Here is a 20,780-nt window from a genome sequence, read left to right as displayed (position 1 = left end):
TGTGAATGGGTTATATTGCGTAATATACCTAATTGTATATGTTAAGTTGGAACGTATTAGTGGAGATTAAATTGCAACGCTTTGGCGATGGTATAAATCATACGTGACTAATGAGATCTCATGACGATATTGTGACAGTTTATGTCAATGTCATGCACTATATTAGAGTTAATATCGATAAATGAATGTTTGTAATAATAATAACAATATAGGATCATGTATATTGAAGTGGTGAACATCAAATGTGAAATTACACTGTCAGTTAAATATTATGTATTATTTATATACGTTATATATTATTGGTTTATCTTAAACGATTGAGCTATTATTATATTGGGTCAGCGTATTTTAGTTAGGTAAGTAACAGGTTAACTGGTGATGGAACCTTAACATATAATACGTAGGTCAGTCGTTAACTAAATGATATTAGCTAGTTATATGATAAGAAAAGTTTTTATATGTAAATTAAATTATTATATGAATAGAAATCAGCTATATTATTTCCTATATAATTAAACTCATGAGTAGGATAACAAATCACATATAAAGATGGCCTTACTGTGCTATATGAATGTTTAAGTGAGAGTGTTGAAGCAATTACTGTATATTATATATGGTTATGTCGACGTATCTATATGGGTCGCAGAGCACGTCGTCTCTATAGTTAGGGATCGATATGTAGTATTAGTTAGGTGTGAAATAAACAAAACGTCGAACAGGTTTAGGCAATGTAACTTAGTATACTGTATGGTTTAAATAGGTTGGTAATATAGTATAGGTAAGTGATATTTATACATTATTATGATTGGAATCAAAGTTCTAATCTGAGATCAGAGTCCTACCTACTTATGTTGCCGCAGTACTATTACTACTTGATGAACATTGTATGTTTCTTGGACATAATATTAAAAATGGGCTGTATAGTTGGTGAAAAGATGAAAAATAGGTAGTGGATGGAGGGGCTAGGTCTATTTGGGTCACATGATCACACAAATATTAACTTTATGTTGTCTATACATGGGTACCTTACATTCACTAAGTGTAAAGTGGATAATCAAAAAGAGATGATTATGTGATTATTGAGAATATAATGAACAATATATGACTGGTGATATGTGTACACTACATGCGATATTGATTTGTGGACGCTACGCGGTGTATAGTGAGAGTGGATCTGCATATGGTGTGTATAGTATATTCGGTAACCTAAATGTCTAATAAATAGTAAACAAAATGATAAACCAAATAACTAGTTCTATACTATGCTTATATATATTAGCGAGGGTATTAGTGGAGAAATATGTAGTCAGTTTTCATTATATGTATATATGTATATGTATTATATGTATATGTATTATATGTATATGTATTATTCCTAGTATATAGTATGAGTACATGGCGCTATGAAATGAGTAACTAAAGTATACAAAGAGCAATACAACCAATACCATAATATGGAATATTCAGGTGGGTGCAATCTATAATGATGAATCATAATGTTACAGCCAGCTATTAGCTGTGACTCTTATTAGTATTATACAAGCTAATTAGACTTCATGACTCGATTATGGTATGTAGTGATGATTCAGTATTTGCATGGGTAGTTGTATTAGTATATGCTAGTAGTGCATCATTGCTTGCTCTCAGATAAATTATAAGTTAAGTAATGCTTAAACTGTTGTATCTACAAAGACTCAAAATGAGAAGAATATAAAGATAATGGACAGCATGCATAGGTAATTATACTTTAAATTGTGAGCTCTAATAATCCGATGTGAAAAGGAATGAGCGGTATTATAATTAGAAGTTTAATTGGGAAGCTATCTGATATTATAAATATATAAACTTGTTGAGTATGTGAGAAAGATATTAAATATCATTGTAGACATTAAATAGTGAGTATTGGTATTTTGAGTCAATTTTATATTGGTGTATGTTATATCAATGGTGGTTTTGTGATTAAGGTGATAGTGGTATATATGATGTAGCCGAAAGTAGTACATCAAATGTAAGGCTAACATGGTTACTCAGTGTGTTACATGCGCTGAGTGTTGTCAATACTGAGTTCAAACAAAAATATCTATCTTAGTGAGGACTCATGGGTTATATTATTGTCTAACATATAGCTTGACGTTCATTAGTCATTATCTGAGTATTAATGGCATATTACATTGATGTATCTATATCAGATATGGGCATTATAGTTAATGGCACCTATCTTACGAGAATCATTTTTATGCTGCTAGTATACTCATCTGTTGAGGCAGTGAGACTGGGTGACCTATATATCAATATGTAGTATAGTGAGTGAAATAGTGTTATATAACCTCAACTAAGTCCAGTATATGGGTATTATTATATTACCCTAATAGCAGCGTCCCTAACATACTACCAGGTCCTGCACTGTTACAGTCTATTTACTCTCCCTATTATCTTTTCATGGATGCGATGAGCTAATTTATATGCGTGTATTGTAATGTGTGTATACAAGTGCTCACCTAGGTGTATGATGACCATAGGAGTGGAGCTAAGTTTTTCGGAATTAAAAGATTCTAGCGAGTAATGTATATATAGGTGTATTCCCTCCTATACGGTGATGATACATTGTGTACATAAATTTGTAATTGTCGAGTGATTAAAATCTCTTGCCGTGATACTATTGCGTAGTAATAATAATGTATTGCGTCGAGGCATGCCTTTGATAAAGAAAGAAAATAAAAGGTAAAAATTGAATCACCATATGAAATCAGGATGAGGATTATAGAGATATAAAAACTTTTGATGACTATATTATTGATTATACAGTACTTGTTGCACATTCTTATCTTACAGACTAAGGAATAATTTTCACACATGGTCTGTTAATTACATTTACTGTAAACAATAAAGGTATTATAATAAACCAAAAAACAAATGATTCTAGTCTAATTAAGTATATATATATAAATATTAAACTAAGAGAATAAGAATTAAAGTTTTTATATACAGTTGAGAATTGTATACTAATAGTAACAGGTATATGCATATATAGTCTATATTTATGTAACCATACTTTTATATGCAAGTTTTTACACCTTATTTAACCATATGTGATATTTCTTATCAAGGTCTAACGTATATGTGTAGATCAGATTAGAGAGAGAAAATAAAAAAATTAAATTAAAATAAAATAGAAAAAAAATAAAAAAAAAAATGAAAAAAAAGACTTTCTTAAAACACCTCATGGATTAAAATGTGCAGGTCAACTTTTTTTTTGAAGCAGAGAAAAAGGGGACATTTATTTCTTTTTACAGGTTATGAAGCTGAAATGAGCTGATCTGGACCACTTAAACTTAAGTGTACTTATAGACCATGACGTAAATTGAATTTGACACCACTGATCTAGACCCTTCTCTGTCTGTGCCCACATGGAAATGTCACAAAACCATTATTCAAATGGTTTCTCCAGAGGTAATGTCACATAATCACACCAGAGAAGGCACAAAAGAAAACCTTACTTTTCTGTGTTTCTCACTAAAAACGAATAAGCTATCCGCGACGAGCTGTCAGTGTAAAGACAATTTAATTAACGAGCAAATCGGCGACCACATTTGACCCAATTGTACACGCGTGCCTGAAGCAGCCTTTTTTTTTTTTTTTTACTTACTAAACTGTGTGCCAAGAAGCAATTCTTATATACAGTTTGTTGTCCACAACTACATAAAGTCAAAACCACATTGTGTTCTTTCACCGTCACAACAACCCTTAGACACGCTTTTCTCAGTTTGCCAACATGTGTAACTGTTTTTGTTACGGGTCGATTTGTCGTTTATGTCTTTTGTTCACAGGTCTTGATTAACAAACGATCTTTATCTAAATGAGAAAGCTTATTAAAATAAATGATTTATTAATTATTAACTTCATAATGACTACCTGGTATTGTTTTATTAGTAATTAATTAGTTAGCATCGTATACAAAAAAAGAAGAGATATGTAGAGTAGGATATGTAAGTGACTAGTTAGTAAATTAAATTAATGAGGTTGTATTTTTCCACTGGAAATCCTTAGTGGTAATACAAATCCCTATATATGTATATAATATTTGTTTACTAGTGTTATGTGGTGTATAGTTTATTATGATATATTAAAGTTTTATATGTACTGTGTTAGTATTCAATATATTATCTGTACTATACAGGATAGACACATAAAAGTTTAAGAGTTTAATCTCTCATGTGTGATAAATACAGATTATGACTATATGGGGGTGGCCACACAAAAGAAGTCGTTTCATATATAATTTAGTGAATAATCACTCATCTGAACATAGTACTATCATCATATAGTGGACTAGATGATTTACATGTACAATTTCAATACATGTGAATTTTATTATATTAATTCGGTTCCAGACACAATTATAGTTGCCGTATGTTAACTAATGCTTCTCAATCATGCACAGGTACACAGCTAACACACAACTCATATACAGTGTCCATGTGATTGTCGAAATATCAGATATCGTATGTCAGCCACTTAGTCTGGATGGGGATAAAAAACGCCTAGGCCTCCGGAAGGAATTTTTTATGTTACCACTAACATCTGATGCGTAAATATAGTGTTATGTGATGGATATTATTAACTGGGCGGCATTCTTTGTCAGAGGTAATTACTGTCAAAGAGAAAAAAATTAAATAAACCATAAATATATAGAAGACTGCAATCAAATAAACAAGTGAAAAAGCCTGTCATGATATATGTGGTTGCAACGACATTCAGTTATTAACTTTATATAGATTATAAGGCAGGTCGTTAAATGATAAGCGCAACACGAGATATATATATATATATGGTGTATATATATATAGTAGATTGACAGTGAATGGTACGTGGTAGATGCTGCATTTAGTTGATTGTCAACTATATTTGGGCCGCAGCTTATTGAAGACCAGTATAAAGGTAAGGTAGATATATAATATCACTGTGTGCTGTAAAGTATATCCCAAAACTAAGTATCATACCATAGGTATATTGAGTGTGAGCTGATATTTAATGACACAAAAGAACAATAATACATCATTTCACAATATATTGGATGATATTTTATTAAGGATTTATAAATGTCTATGATATATATCAACTGTGGTTTCGTTCATTACAAATGTTAAAATCCATAACTGCTCAGTCTGCACTATTAAGGCAAAGAAAAGCATAGAAAGTATCACACATGATCTGTAGTGAGTGTGTGTGGCATATATAAAATAAGTGTTCATAGAGTATAACCAATGAGAGTTATGTGTGATGTTATATATTATATAGTATTATTATAATATATTTAGTATGAACGACTCTAAAGGTACTTGACTCGTCTATTACTCACATGAAGACCTATCTAAATGTCCTGTTATCCACCAACATGCAATATTCTTATCTAATTAAAATGTATATATATAGGCAATTGAGGCCAATGAAGAATGATGAATTAATTACTGTTTTGGAATACGAAGTCTATATATGTGTATTTTATAATATATGGTGTAGTTATAATATATTTTATGTGGTATTATATATGAGGGTGAGCCAGCCTCGAATAAGACTGCTGGAGATATTAGTAGAGCTACCGTGGTCCTAATGTAGTCAGCGGCTTTGCCCTTATGGATTTAAAATTTAAGACCTATGCCCACACAATGTATATGTTAGTCGGCAGTTTAACGTGAGCTAGCCTTACACAATGTGTGCCAGTTTAACGAGCGCCGACAACTCGTTGACGGCTGAAGGCACGAAAATATTTTTACTGTAACGCACAATAAAAACGCCGGAGTCATTCTTAAGGTGCAAAGCAGTGTTGGTGCATTTCCTCCTCGTGCTTGCGGGGGGTTAAATCCTGTTTTTGGGTTTCTTGGCTGCAGACACTCGTGTTTGGCACAGAGAGGCTAAAAGACTCTTAAAGCGTTTCATAAATCAAAGCTCAGTCTCAATGACTGCATGTCATGTGTGTTTGAGCAGAACAATGCTGCAAAACAACCTTTAAAAAACAACCACCTGGAAGGGAAAACAACTCTGCTGTGAAGTGACAAACAACTCGCTATGATCCAAATATCTTTAATAAAAACAGAGAGGGAATCTTTGATCTCGCGAGTTGAAAGAAACCGATTGCTACCATGAGCGGTGCAGTTACAAGTTGGACCATAATATTTTAAACAAGGATAGTCTTTACAATTTTACCTTCTTAACATGCACCTTTCAGCAGGAATGTGACAGCTTTAACAAATATTTCGCATGAGCCGACTGCACCACAGATTCCCATGTCACAACACTGCTGCCACCATGTTTGACAGGTGGTCTGAGCTGTACCTTTCCCTCTCCATACTTTTCTCATTGATACAAGTTCATGTTTATTTCTTTGGTCCAATATGATCGCAGAACAGTGCAGATGCTTTCTTTAATATGATCGCAGAACAGTGCAGATGCTTTTAGAGGCTTTCTGGCAAAGTGTAATCTGTCCTTCTCATTCCTGAGTTCGCTCCCCTCTGCACGTGCATTCAAGGTGTTTGACAATCACACTCCTGCCTCCTTGAGAGAGTATACTTTGTGTGTGGTTAGATGTTGTGAAGTTGTCTTTCTCAACATCACTGTGCACTTTAGCTGTCTTCTGTGGTCTTTTAGGCCTTTTGATGTTGGCCAGTCTTCTTTTTAGCAAAGGCAGCTGGCGGATTGTTGATTTGGACACTTAAAACTTCTCTCTTATAACCTGACAGCTTATATATATAGCTTATTAATACAACAGTTATACCTCACCTTAATCATACTAATGTGCAACTCAATACATCTTTTGTGTCTCTATGTATATATGCTTGTATTACTAAATCTAACAGTTTAGTGAGAATAGCTGTATTTAAATAATACTTAAAGTCAATATATACATATCAACATAATATGTGTACTTGACCTTCACTATAGTAATAGTCACTAGATCCACCTTTCAATTGTATCATAAAAAAAATAATAAAAGGAACGGGTTCTACATATATATATATATATATATGTATATATATATATATATTATATATATATATATATATATGATATGTATATATATATATATATATATTATATATTTATTATATATATATATTATATATGTATATATATACTATATTATGTAGTATGTATATATATGTGTGTATGTATATATATATGTGTATGTATAGTATATATGTGTATGTATATATATATGTGTATGTATGTATATATATGTGTAGTATATATGTATGTATGTATATATGTATGTGTATGTATGTGTGTAAATGTATGTATATATATATATGTATGTATGTATATATATATATGTATGTATGTATATATATATATGTATGTATGTATATATATATATGTATGTATGTATATATGTATGTATATATATATATATGTGTGTGTGTGTACATATACACGTGTGTGTACATATACACGTGTATACACGTGTATGGTGTACGTACACCATTATCAATGAACACAACTCTGTGCCAAAGCTCATTCAAAATTAACCCATTCAAAGTGGAAATATGATGAAACAAAATGTGAAACCATTTTTGGAGAAAATGAACGCTGCATCTTCTGGGCTAAAGCGGGGAGAGACCATCTTTTGCTTTTTGATGTGTATGGAGTTCTGACAGATCTGAGGAGAACAGCATGGAATAATTTACAGAAAGACCTAAAATTAATCACACCTGACTCTGTAGCTCAATGCAGTGAAGGAGACACATGCGGGGCTCTTCTTTGGGAGATATATTTTATATCATATTGCAGATCTTGCATTTTATGTTTCTGTTTTGTGTTTAAATGTTAGATTAAAAGACTGAGGTGTAGAAAAAAATCTTTTGTATGAATGAGTGTGAATGGGTGAATGAGGCATGTTGTATAAAGCGCATTGAGTGCTCAAGTAAAGTAAAAAAAAGAAAAGAAAAAAAGCACTATATAAGCACCAGTCCACTTACCATTTGTAATATGCTTTGTGTCTCCAGTTTTAAGAAATAGAGACCTGAAGGGCTACTTTTAGAAGTGTGAAAAGCCATAGTAGTTCAAAGAAGTCACTTGCCACTAGAAACTCAGAAATGGGTCAGAGATAGGGAAAGTTGTCAAAATATTAGCTCGAGGTTACCGCTAGGGGTCGCTTCTGGTTTTTGTTTGGAAGTACTCAAGACAGCAGTCATGTTGGTCCGGGAGAGCCGCACCTCCTGAAGTCAGGATTTTTAACTTTCCAGCGGTTTCATTTGCTCTGCCTGTAGGTTGAACCTGTATGGACAGCTGGACATAAGTAAGTTGTTCAGGATAATTAAGGTAATAAGGTATTTATTTTAAATGATAGGGTTGAGTGCGCTTATATATCAAATTGTTAATGTTTATGTAAAAATGTAATTTGACACTAAGTCTTCAAAGATGAACAGGAAAGGTAAATACTGACAAGTTCCCCCTTTAAAATTAGTCTTTACCAAAGAATCTAAAAATAAGTAAATGAATAAAATGGAAAACAGACAAACATGTGTATAGTCATGCTTTTGTACTTTCAAAGTCTTCTTATTAACAAGCAGACAGGAAGAGATAGGGGACGTTTTTTTTATTATTATTATCCTGGAGTGACCAGAATGGGCAGGATTAGATTTGCAGTGGAGGGATAGTAGATTTACCGGAGAAAGGATGGTGGAAGGATGAAGTCAGGAGTCAGGCCAGTCAGGAGGAAAAGAAGAGGACCACAGAGAGGGTTGATGGAAGATGGTTGGTGTGACAGAGGTGGATGCTAGGGTTAGAGGGAGATGATCCGCTTCTACTTTCCGTCCACGAGTTTTCTACCTGAGCAACAACATTTTTAACAAATCATTTTTTCTCTTTCACCAATAAAAATTACCTGGACCTAAAAATTAACCGAAATTAGAATCTGGCTTCGTATTGGTACAGAAAACAGCTTGGGTAACGTGTGAAACGTTATGAATAAATAACGTTAAAATAAATAAACAATAACATTCGGGAGCTGTGCATAGAAATACGATATATAACTGTGGCCACAACCCCTGAGAAAGATGGCGGCGGGAGAGACGCGCTTCACAACCCCTGATGACGCGGGATTTACGCATTTCTACGTATCTCCACGGCCAGTCAACGAGGAAACGCAATTTCGGACCAAAGGTTGTGGCTGCTTCTGCTGTTCACTTGTCTGGACTCCAGGTATGTAATATGCAACAACACGATTCATACAACAGTAACAATTTATGTGAGCTTCACCAATACGTAGTCGTTTTAACAACAGTTTAAAGAAAGTAGCCAGCATAGGCGTTCATGTGCACGTCTGTAGCTTTGTGCTGCGATTTTTTCTGTAGTTGAATCATCCCAGAGGCTCACAGCAACATCCGGAGATCTTATTGTGGGTAGATATGATTAGATTACACATATGTTGAAACCCAAGAATTATGAAGAATAGTTTGGGAGCAGTGCAGTATCTGCATTGGTGAGCAGTGCTGCGCCTGCAAAATTGCGTATTTATCCAAAACCAAGTGGATGCAGTAGATAGCAATACCGATATTTTTAACTTATGTCATGACTAATGAGGTGAATCATCATCCATTTACAAATCAAAAAAACCAAAAAATAATAACACACATCAGTGGCTATACACGGAACTTAGAGGATAGAAACAAAGTATCGATCCTGTCATGTTAGTATCGATCCGATATCGATACTGTCGATAATTAAATTTATCCATAAATTTATCCATAAGTGTCCTGAGTTGTGTCTTTTAACCACCTGACACCCTGCACTGCTTTTTGGTTTTCAGCTTTACGATGGCGTTGGACTGGATTGGCTTCAGCTATGCTGCAGCCGTTGCTTTTGGAGGATTTATGGGATACAAGAGAAAAGGTTGATGAGCATAATTTCCTTCGGGATTAATAAAGTATTTCTGATTCAGATTGTGACCACAGCTGTGCATAAAGCTCAACTAAATATTAAAGTGTTGGAAATGAAATCAACACTGATTGATTTTTGCGTTTCCCCGCAGGCAGCGTGATGTCCCTGATGGCTGGTCTAGTTTTTGGCGGATTATCCGCTTTCGGTGCCTACAACATAACGAGTGACCCAAAGGACATCAAGGTGTCACTGTGTGAGTATGGCTCTCTATATGCAGCCCGGCTACAATCAAGAGTGTAGAGGTTCAGTGTCCAGCTAGTGTCATAACAGGGTGTTTTCTTTCTTTCAGTGTCCTCGGGAGTTCTCGCAGTCATCATGGGAATGAGATACAAGAACTCTGGGAAATTAATGCCAGCTGGAATAATGACAGGGCTAAGGTCAGAGTCAGACGTGCTACCAGACAGTACAAATTGTTGCACAAATCAGGGATTGGGACATTTATTTGTTAAACTCGCTGATGCAGTTGCTTTTGTCTGTCTTACAGCTTGTTGATGGTGTTTCGCCTCTTACTTCTGATCGTCTGACCGGGAGAACATCAACCTTTACCCTGGAAACAGGAAACATTCCCACTAAGCCGACTAAATCAAATTTTACTGCAGTATTATTTTTTAATACATGCATATGAGCAAGTGTATGAATGGGAACTTCCATGATTTCTTAACCCACACTACAGGAGACGACTGTGAGCTCTGGGTGCTGTTAGGGCTCAGATTTATTTCTAGAACTTGAGAAAAAGAACAAGTTGAAGCATTCTCATTTGTATTCTTGTCCGTCTATGATGGGGAAAGAGTTTTTGTGATTTTTTTCTAATAACAGCAAATTAAAACAAGTTTAATTCATTAAAAACTGTTGTGTTTTATCTAGAAGAAAAAACAGCAGCTTCGAGTGTTTTTGTCAAATGTATTTATTGCTAAAGAAGATTACAGAAGTTCTTTCCATGTTGTTGTGTTGGTTAAGAGGCTGGTAAATGATTATCTGCCTCTTAACTCTTATTGTGTTGCTTGTCCTTTAAACTAATTAAGATTTTAGATGTAACTGATTTTAGATGTAACTGATCATAATCACACTGCCTAATGAGGAATGTAACAGATCTTTTGTAGCGTTTTTCTTAAAGTGGCAACTTGAGGTTTAAGACTTCCACAACATTTTTCAAGTATTTTTCATCTGGCGGCGGCTTCCTCTTGCTGCCTGGCTGCAGAAACCTGCTGATGGCGGGGATTTGTGTCATCCTGCCCTGAAAGGACTGGAAGGAATAACAGAAAGATGAGCGTTTCACAGCACTGGGCTTTGGCTTTCTCATTGAACTTGTTGTTGATTTATTTTTTTGTTGAAACACGTTTACCTTGACATTGGGGAAGTCTTTCAAAATGTCTGGAAATTTCTCCTCCAGCATCAGGGTGCATTCAAGAAGCAGCACATCAGCAAGGCTTAGTTTACCTCCCACCAGGTACACGGGTCCAGTCAGAGCCTATTTTATGACACCTATTTTAGCAATGATCAGCAGAAACTCAGGTTTTTAAACCAAACGATCAGTTATTTTACCTTTTCATACACAGGAAGGTAGCGCTCCTTTGCTTTGCTTTGAATGTTGTCCAATTTGGGTTTGGGATCTGGGGTGAAGGGGAGGATCATAATCATTTCCATGAGGTCTGTCAATCCCTCAGAATACATGTTGATCCTGAAGGAAAGCATAATAACCTATTTAAATACAGCTATGATGTAAGACAAACACTTTATTACACTTTTTTTAAGGACCATACATGACTCGTTCTTTGGGATCCTTTGCATGCAGATTGTACTTCTCTGCGATGTAATTCAGGATTGCTTTTGTCTGAATGAGCTTCATGCCATCCATTTCCACCAAAGGGACCTGTTGAAACATGAGCGCCCCATCTTTGGAGCAAGCACAACAGCAGCAGGTAAAGCAGGTTTGCACTCCCAGTGGAAAAGACCAACACAATTTGTTTTAACGTGCATCTTTGACTGTAGATGAGAAGATATTAAGAGACGTTTGCATACAAGCTGCTGTCTCAATCTAGATTACATAACGTGGCTCTAAGACCATGGGGTGGATGGGAGGGGGAGTTAAAGCGTGACTTGGAGGCAAACCACAAAAACTCCACCCACAGTCATGAGTTCAATTTTAAACGATTTAACAGATTAAAAAAAAAAACCCCAAAACTTTTAACCTTCCTTGTTTGAACCTTTAGTTTAATGTTTACCCAGAATAATCCTATCTCTTGCATCCCCTGCATGCACCCATCTTACCATCAAGGAGTTTTTCATACTGCTCCCGAGTTGTCAGAAGCACTTCATCAAACTGCAAAGAAAGTATTTCAAATCAGATTTGCACAAAAGCCTGCAGTTCTTCAAAAACTCACACCTCCTTCACTTACCTCGACTTCTGCAACAGTTAAAAGCCAGCGGATTGACTCCATCTTCCCTCTCCCATTAAAATAGTACACCACAGGTTTTTCGGACATGGCTGTTGTCTTTGTTTTCTTTTTGTTTTTCAGGGCCTAAAATCTGTGAAGCAAAGTAAAATCACAGTAAATTCGCAAGCAGCTGCATAAATGTGGAAGCTGTTCCCCTGCGTGTGCAGTTTTCATACCTGTGCGCACTCAACCTCTACGCAGAAATGCAAAAGAGTGGAAGTAAAAGTTAATCTTATGTAACATTCACAGCGCTCAGGGTTGTTGAAGGGGTGGAGTAGGCGGGGAAAACGCATGAAGGCGCTGATTGGGCAGCTTCAGCCAATGCAAGCATGCTTATTTGCATTTTGTCGCTAATCATCATGGGTAAAACAGATACAGTTTTCTCTTTTACTGTTTAAAAGAATTTTACCGATGCAGCTTCTATTTATAAGATGAACCAGACAAATTGTACGGATCGCGATCAGGACTCTGAGTCTTTAAACCCTCATTGTGAACAGGTTTGTTATGCAGGGCTATAAAATAAAATAAGCGACCGAGTGTTTCTGGATGTGAGGGCGATCTGGCTGCGACATCTGTCACCCCATTGATCGCTAGGGTTGATTCGGCTGATCTGGCTGGCTAGGCGGGTGTCCCCTTCCTCCCTCACCGGTCCATGTGTGTCCCTCCCGACGCCCAGCGCTCGGTGGCAGCGGACGATGTCCCCCCCCGGCGGACGACCATCCATCGGTATACCAGTAGCTGCGCTCCCCTGCTAGAACCTCCAAACAAGCTCAAGGCCCATTTGTAGGAGAAACGTAGGGAAGTCAAGCTCCAAGCTTCAGACACATCCAAATGCGGCGCTGCACGTGGCAGTCTGCCTTCCTTTTTTAATTTTTTTTGAAAAAACAAACTTTTTATGATCTTTTTTTCTTAAAAGTTTAATCATTTTATTAATAATTTCTACTTATTTAAAAGGTTATTTGTTTTGTTATTGTTTTTTTAATCACTGTTGTATATGTTAAATATACAGTATGAGGGCCTCACTATGCACCTGTGGCACTTTTACTTATCTATCTATTCAATTTTCATAAAAGCATTTAATCCAACAAACAAATAACTGAGTGTATTTGTGTGTGCACTCATCCATGCTTGGGCTGGTCTTTATGTGATATTGCATGTTTGTGTGTGTTTAAGATAAGATAACTCTTTATTGCAAATGAATTTAAATGTGTGGAACTTCATAAAACAGAGCTGGGTGTCATTTCTGTCATTTGGCTTTTGGACTACCATCCCGGTACCTTCCAGCTCCCTTCATAAAGCCCCCTTCCAGCTCCCAACACAGGCACACATCATCATTCATATACACACACACTATTGGTTACCCACACACTTGTACATGAACATGTGTGTCCTTTAACTGACCCTTGACCTCCTAACTGTTCCTCAAACCTAATTCTCACTCTCATCTAGTTCACTTTCCTCACTGAGGGAATGACCCCCAACTGTCCAATCACATTTTTTCCTCCCATAAAAAGTTCTTGTGCCTATTTCCTGCAATTTGGTACAAGTTCAGTTGGTTTGGCTGCTTATGTATCACTCAGTGCTCTCAAATCATTTCCCCAGAGGTTCTCCCTGTGACCCAAGTCCCTGCAGTTATCCCCATAAAAACCTTTCAACAAACCTAAAACAGAGTCACCAGGATCAGAGTTCAGAAGCACTGCTTTAGCGTTGCTGCCCTAAGAAAGGCAGCCTAACTGCATAACATTGCTCTGAGGCAACAAACTAAAAAGTGTTGTGTTAGAAGACAAAATTCAATCAAAATGTGTCTTTAAACAACCAGCGACACTTCTTCAGATGTTCATATAAGTGCACATAATTTTTTGATACAGTTATTTCAATTTAAACATGCATAAAAAAAAGAATATTAGTCTTAGCAATAGCTGCCACTGCATCTAGTGCTGATCGCTTCACCCAAGGGTCAAAGGTCAAACCCTCTTTTAGTCTTTATTTTACTGAAAAGTGAGGACACTTGTGTTGTTAAATAAAAAGTAATTAATTAATTAATTAATTAATTAATTAATAGCATTTTAGGGGAAAGTATTCTAAATAAAATTTAAGTTTGTTGCCTGAGGGGGCGGAGCTCTGTTGCTCTTAAAAACAAGTAATAAAATTTTAAACTGGATCCTGACACAGACTGGAAACCAGGTGACACTTGATGGCTGTTGAATTGCCATGGGAAGGACTGTAGGGGCTGCAGTGGAGCAGTACAGAAGAAGTCAGGAGAGGTACAACAGTGAGTGTCTAGAACAGGGGTAGGGAACAGGTTTTAGATCTCACCCTGTTTCAACACACCTGAATCGAATGATTAGTTCATTACCAGGCCTCTGGAGAACTTCAAGACATGTTGGGGAGGTCATTTAGCCATTTGAATCAGCTGTGTTGGATCAAGGACACATCTAAAACCTGCAGGACACCGGCACTCGAGGCCTGAAGTTGCCCACCCCTGGTGTAGAACCATCTGTAACACAAGGTGGTCTCACAGTTTGGGGCTGCATTTGAGTGGCGTTGGGGATGATGTCAAAACACAGAAAAGGACTGTTAGATTTTGATCCACCAAGCATCTGAATGAGTCCTTTAATATCAACATTTATTTAGTTCACATTGTTAGAAAAGCTCACATACGTTCTCATCTATCCTGTTAGTGCAGCATTTATCGACACGTAGGCCTGCAGATATAAATGATCACAAACATGCTGCATGATAAGGAACAGATTTTACTGAGATGGTAATTTGGACTGGGAGACTTCCATGATGGCCTTTGCATAGTTTTCATCCGGCGGTGGCTTCTTCTTACTGGCTGGCTGCAGAAACCTGTTGATGGCAGGGATTTGGATCATCCTGCCCTGGAAAGACTGTGAGGAAACACTGGGAACTGACTAAGCGTTTCACAGTACTGAGTTTTAATAACAATAATAATATGAGTCATTCAATATGAAATTCATCAAATCTTTAAAAAAGCTTCCACCTGAATCCCTGAGAACCAGCTGACGTTTTTTTAACCTCTGCAAGTGTGTTTGTGTCCTTCTGTCATGTTAACCACCCATTAAAATTTGGGTTACATCCACCAAGGTCTTCAAAGTGTACTTAATGATATATTACTTCGAAAGCCCTATAACCTAGAAACATTAAATATTACAACTGTGGCATGTACTATCAACATATAGAAAATACCACATAAAGATTTAAGATATCATGTCACACTTGACCTCTGACTTTTTAACATCAACAGAGTGATCTGAAAGGTCAAAGTGATAATAATCCTATATAGAGCTATTTAAAACATGTTTCTTACTTCCATTGTTTTTATTGACAGCATATAGAGAATAGTTTAAGGGAATTTTAACTATCACATTTGGATTTCTGACCATTTCAAGGTCAAATAAGGTCCAATTTTTATCTTCAAAACTGCACTTAAAAGTCTGCTGCTTTTGTTTGTATTGGCAACATTTAACAAATACCTGACCTTTGATCTCACTTTTACATTTCACCAAATGCATTATGTCTTTAATGAGCTGTACATTTTTTTCTTTTAAAAGTACATTTAAAAGAAAAAAATGATTGCATACAAAATACAATACGACTCACTTAAAAGTAAATATTGCCCACTGAGTGAGCTGCTTTGGCAGAGGTTTGCGCTCTGGGAGTGGTTCTCATTGTAACTTTGGTTTATTTAATGAAAATATGCAAAATTTGACATTTATATTCTGACATAGCAGAGGGTAACCACCTCAGTGTAGTTAAATGGTCTGTAACTTATTAAGTATTCATAAAATAGAGATACAAATTCTCATGACGTCTCTAAATATACTAAAGTTATTGTAGAAGTTGATTTTGAGAGGACGGGGTGGGAGGCACTGATTTTTCTTGGAATGCCCAGTATGTGCTTCAGTTTCACAAGGACAGGTGATTCGTTGTTTTGTTGAATCATATCCAGCCCTGTCACTGTTACCTTAATGTTGGGAAAGTCTTTGTAAATTCCTGGAAATCTCTCCTCCAGCTCCAGGGTCCATTCAGCCAGCAGCATCTGCGAGGCTTAGTTTACCTCCCACCAGGTAAACGGTCCAGTCAGAGCCTGAGAAATTTGTCCAAAAAAATGCATAATGGCCATTTTGGCAACAATCATGTTTTTCTAAACAAAAAGAGTCAGTTGTTCTACCTTTTCATGCACAGGAAGGTAGCGCTCATTTGCTCTGCTTTGAATGTTTTCCAGTTTAGGTTTGGGGTCTGCACAGAACGGCAGTGACAGAGTACATGTTGATCCTAAGGAAAAGCTTAATAATGTATTTAAATACAGCCACAATATAGTATCAGAAGTTCTCTCTTTATTATTCCATGATTATTGAAGTGGAGCATACATAACTCGATCTTTGAGGTCCTTTCTGTGCAGGTTGTGCTTCTCGGCGAGATGGCTACGGAGCACAGATAACATGACCAAGAAAGTAGACTCTGTGCATTATAATAAATCCTCAAGCGATAATCCCCTGTCTTGGACTGTCTTGGTGCAAAACCAAGACATAAATCATGTCTCCTGGAAGGGGGAGGACGTATCACAGGCAGGGCACAGCGAGCTGAAATCTCTGAAACCAACTGGCCTTCACTTCCTACGAGACAGGGAGGAGGTCAGCGCCCTGACCCACTGGTGTCAAGACAACCATCTTACCCTCAACGTTGCAAAGACAAAGGAGTTAATAGTGGACTTCCGGAGGTGCAGAGAAGTACACACCCCCATCACCATCAACGGCGCTGCTGTGGAGAGAGTGAGCAGCTTCCGGTTCCTTGGTGTACATCTGGCTGAGGATCTTACGTGGTCAGTACACACAAACAAAACAGTGAAGAAGGCGCAGCAGCGCCTCTTCTTTCTCAGGAGACTGAAAAGATTTGGCATGAGCCCCCGCATCCTCAGGACCTTCTATCACTGTGCCATTGAGAGCATCCTCACTGGATGCATCACCACCTGGTATGGCAACAGCACCGCCTACAACTGCAAAGCTCTCCAGCGAGTAGTGCGGTGCTCTGAACGGATAATTGGAGGTGAGCTTCCCTCCCTCCAAGACATCTACAGGAAGCGCTGCCTGAGGAAAGCGGGGAGGATCATCAAGGACTCCAGTCACCCCAGCCATAAACTGTTCAGACTGCTTCCATCAGGAAGGAGGTTCTGCAGCATCCAGTCCCGTACCAGCAGACTGAGAGACAGCTTCTTCCACCAGGCCATCAGTCTGCTGAACACGTCATAGACACCTCAGCTTCACTACTGGAACTTTAACATTATGCACTCCATACTGTACAGTAACGCCACTGTTTTGCACATGTCTCAACTATGTATTTTCTTATATATTTTATTTATTGTTGACTCTATTTAATTTGTAAAATATGTGTATACACACACACACACGTAGAAAAACATTTAGTATACACATCCAGAAAATTTTTTTTTTTGCATATACTATTATATATTGTACATATATTTATTAGTTTCAGATTTAGCCATTCGTATATTTTGCCTGTTTATGTTATTGTATTTTGCACAACTCTGCTTCTTGTGAAGCTCGCACACATGAATTTCACTCACATGTGCTGTACCAATGTACCTGCACATGTGATGTGACAATAAAAGTGATTTGATTTGATTTGACAGAGAAGCTCTTCTACCCCTGTACACAGAAGGAAACAGGACTGGACAACCGTGAATAGGAAGGTTAACAACAAACCTCCAAAACAACTGAATGTGAAACTGCAGAACAGATTTGCTCCACTATCAAAGGACCCTGGATCTATATCGGACAACCATCCATCTAAAAGCAGCGAAGTAAGGTCTGAAAATCTGTTGAAAAGTAAAAGGCCACAGGGAAAACTCAAGGCTAGGCCTGAAACTCTGATTGTGGGTGACTCTGCTGTAAAGGATGTACAAAGGATGTGCGGTAAGAACACTAAAGTCATCTGCTTTCCTAGGGATATGGTCAATAATTTGAAGGAGAGAATTCTTCAAATTGCAGATGAATATCCAACTGTGACAAACATTGTTCTGCATACAGGGTCAAACGATGTGTCCAAACAACAGTCGGAGGTTCTGAAACGGGACTTTACTGGATTATTAAATACTGTAAACTCTCTGAATGCAGCTGTATTCATCAGTGGACCTGTACCGCCTGTCAGAGGAGGAGACGAGAGATTCAGCAGGTTGTTTGCACTGAATAAATCAGCATGTGCGGACCACTCAGTGCATTTTATCAACAATTTTAATATTTCTTGGGAACGCAGGCATCTGTTTAAAGCAAATGGATTTAATTTTAACAAGTCAAGGGTGAAACTGTTCACCTCCAACTTGTTTTATTCCATACGTCATCCATCTGTGCTTGGTGCCAAGGCTGAGATAAACGAGGAGTTATCTCATAAAGAGGAACAAACAGTACTCCAAGAACAGACAAAGCCCAGCAGAAACCTTGAGGAGGAGCTCCATCTGCCCCCACCTGGGATGAGCAAGAAGAGGGGTCCCTATTTGCCTCCAACTCTCTCAACAACACCAACGACCAGGACCAGGACCAGGGACCACGACCTTCTCCAGTCCCCCAAACCCCTGACACGCCAACACCCTCCTCCCCCTCCCTTTCTCCCTCCTCGCCACACCTGAAATTCACTGAGGAGATGATGGAGCTGGTCAATGTTGGGCTCAGATCTACCCCCTGGCCCAATCCCTTTTTGTCCCCCATAAACCCCCCACCAGAGCAGTTAAAGGTTCGCCATCGAGCCCCACCCTCAACAGAGCAATCGAAGTTACATTGCCCAGCCTCGTCCCCCTTAGTTCCTCCTTACCACCTTCATGCTCTGTCTCCGCAGTCTGATGTGTGATGTGTGGAGGGTCCGGGCTGCAAGGATTATGGCAGTGGTGACTTTTCCCAGGAGAAGCTGGGACCCTGTTTACTAGAAGGTTTTAAAATTTCTGTACTTTTAGGTGACAGAAGGAGACATGTGGCCTGGTCAAAACACAGAGAGCTGCACTCTAAAAGATCTTTAAACATAGTAAACATACCTTGTGTGCCACAGACTGCTCCCAAACACGAGGGGACAAGTAATGCCTCTAAAACACTTAAGTTGGCTTTATTAAACGTTAGATCTTTAGCTGGGAAAACATTTTTAATTAATGATTTAATCACTGAGCACAGCCTTGATTTTATGTTTTTAACTGAAACTTGGTTGGACCAAAGTAACAGTGGAGCTGTTCTCATCGAGACGACCCCTCCTAACTACAGTTTTATCAGTGAGGCCAGGGTGAGCAGGAGAGGAGGGGGGGTTGCTGTCTTATTTAATGAATCATTTCAATGTAAGCAGCTATCTCCTGGAAGTTTTCAGTCTTTTGAATATGTGGCTTTACAGCTGAAGGCCCCATCCAAAGTTGTGTTTCTTAATGTTTACAGGCCTCCCAAATACTGCACAGACTTTTTTAATGACCTCAGTGAACTGCTGTCTGTGATCTGTGTTGATTTCGACTGTGTAATTATTGTTGGGGATTTTAACATCCATGTGGACAACCCTCAGGACAAAGGGACTAAAGACCTGAGTAACACTCTGGGCAACTTTGGGCTGACTCAGCATGTAACAGAGGCCACACATAATAGAGGACACACTCTTGACCTACTGATCTCCAAGGGCCTGAGCATTTCAAAGGTTACTGTGTCTGATGTGGGCCTGTCTGATCATTACTGTGTTTTCTTTGAAAGTAAAATCTCAGCCCACACAAATATATCAACAGCAGTGATCACAAAACGGTGTATAACTGAACACAGTAGTGAGATCTTTAACCAGGTCTTCCCATTAACACCTGACCTGTCCAGAGGTTCAGTCAATGAGCTCGTCAATAGCTTCAATGCTAAATGTTAAATGTAATGGACACTATTGCTCCTGTCAATGGAAAATTGTACTTAGTAGTCAGTATAATCTTTCAGTGATATAAGTTTGCATATGGTAGAATACTGCATGTAATCACTTGTGTGTAGAAGTATATAGTTGGTGGCATATTGAAAGAATGTCTCATCCTAGGAGGTCTGTAACATTCTAGGGTGTTCACCCCCACATCCTAGGAGCATGAGAGAGGTCGTACCTTGTCTTATTGTTTTACGGTAGGATTAACGTAGCTATGTCAGTTTTAGTCTAAGTGCCTTTTGTTTAGATGAACTGCTGGACTTCTTCACTGTGTTATCTAGGGTGAACCATCTAGGGTGAGGGGGAGACTACCCTCTTCTGACCAAGGATGTCCTTTTGTGCTGTTATATGACCCTTTGATCAGCAGGACCCCACACACACACACACACACACCACTGAAGTATAAATAAAGACCGGGGCAGTTTCTCAGGCGAGTCTCAGTTCTGGAGCTGC

The 20,780-nt window shown here is 37.8% G+C and overlaps 2 protein-coding genes and 1 pseudogene across 3 annotated transcripts; 1 reads left to right on the top strand and 2 right to left on the bottom strand.

The window, feature by feature from the left end:
• The first annotated feature begins 9,049 nt into the window (after nt 1-9,049).
• On the top strand, nt 9,050-10,782 carry tmem14a (transmembrane protein 14A). 2 transcript variants are annotated; one of them, XR_006053332.1, is made up of 6 exons: nt 9,050-9,198; nt 9,806-9,888; nt 10,028-10,129; nt 10,226-10,313; nt 10,421-10,541; nt 10,582-10,782. XR_006053332.1 is itself a non-coding variant. In XM_005915542.3 (5 exons), the coding sequence occupies exons 2-5, from the start codon at nt 9,813-9,815 to the stop codon at nt 10,458-10,460; spliced, it is 306 nt and encodes a 101-aa protein (XP_005915604.1). In that variant the 5' UTR covers nt 9,050-9,198; nt 9,806-9,812; the 3' UTR covers nt 10,461-10,782. The 2 variants fall into 2 exon arrangements, 1 of the variants encoding a protein (XP_005915604.1); XM_005915542.3 differs by having other exon boundaries at nt 10,421-10,782.
• Nucleotides 10,783-10,824: 42 nt separating this feature from the next.
• gsta.1 (glutathione S-transferase, alpha tandem duplicate 1) lies at nt 10,825-12,673 on the bottom strand. Its single transcript, XM_005915543.3, has 7 exons — nt 12,548-12,673; nt 12,333-12,462; nt 12,205-12,256; nt 11,697-11,829; nt 11,479-11,614; nt 11,279-11,404; nt 10,825-11,179 (listed from the first exon to the last, which is right to left on the bottom strand). The coding sequence occupies exons 2-7, from the start codon at nt 12,417-12,419 to the stop codon at nt 11,045-11,047; spliced, it is 669 nt and encodes a 222-aa protein (XP_005915605.1). The 5' UTR covers nt 12,420-12,462; nt 12,548-12,673; the 3' UTR covers nt 10,825-11,044.
• Nucleotides 12,674-15,124: 2,451 nt separating this feature from the next.
• LOC102304718 lies at nt 15,125-19,117 on the bottom strand (annotated as a pseudogene).
• Between the last annotated feature and the right edge of the window lie 1,663 nt (nt 19,118-20,780).

The sequence above is a fragment of the Haplochromis burtoni genome, unplaced genomic scaffold (assembly GCF_018398535.1).
Source record: "Haplochromis burtoni strain Fernald_Lab_line unplaced genomic scaffold, NCSU_Asbu1 Contig_12, whole genome shotgun sequence".
In the NCBI taxonomy this organism is placed as follows: Eukaryota; Metazoa; Chordata; class Actinopteri; order Cichliformes; family Cichlidae; genus Haplochromis; species Haplochromis burtoni.
Note: the sequence above shows the minus strand (reverse complement) of the source record. Positions and strands in the feature narration are given on the sequence as shown.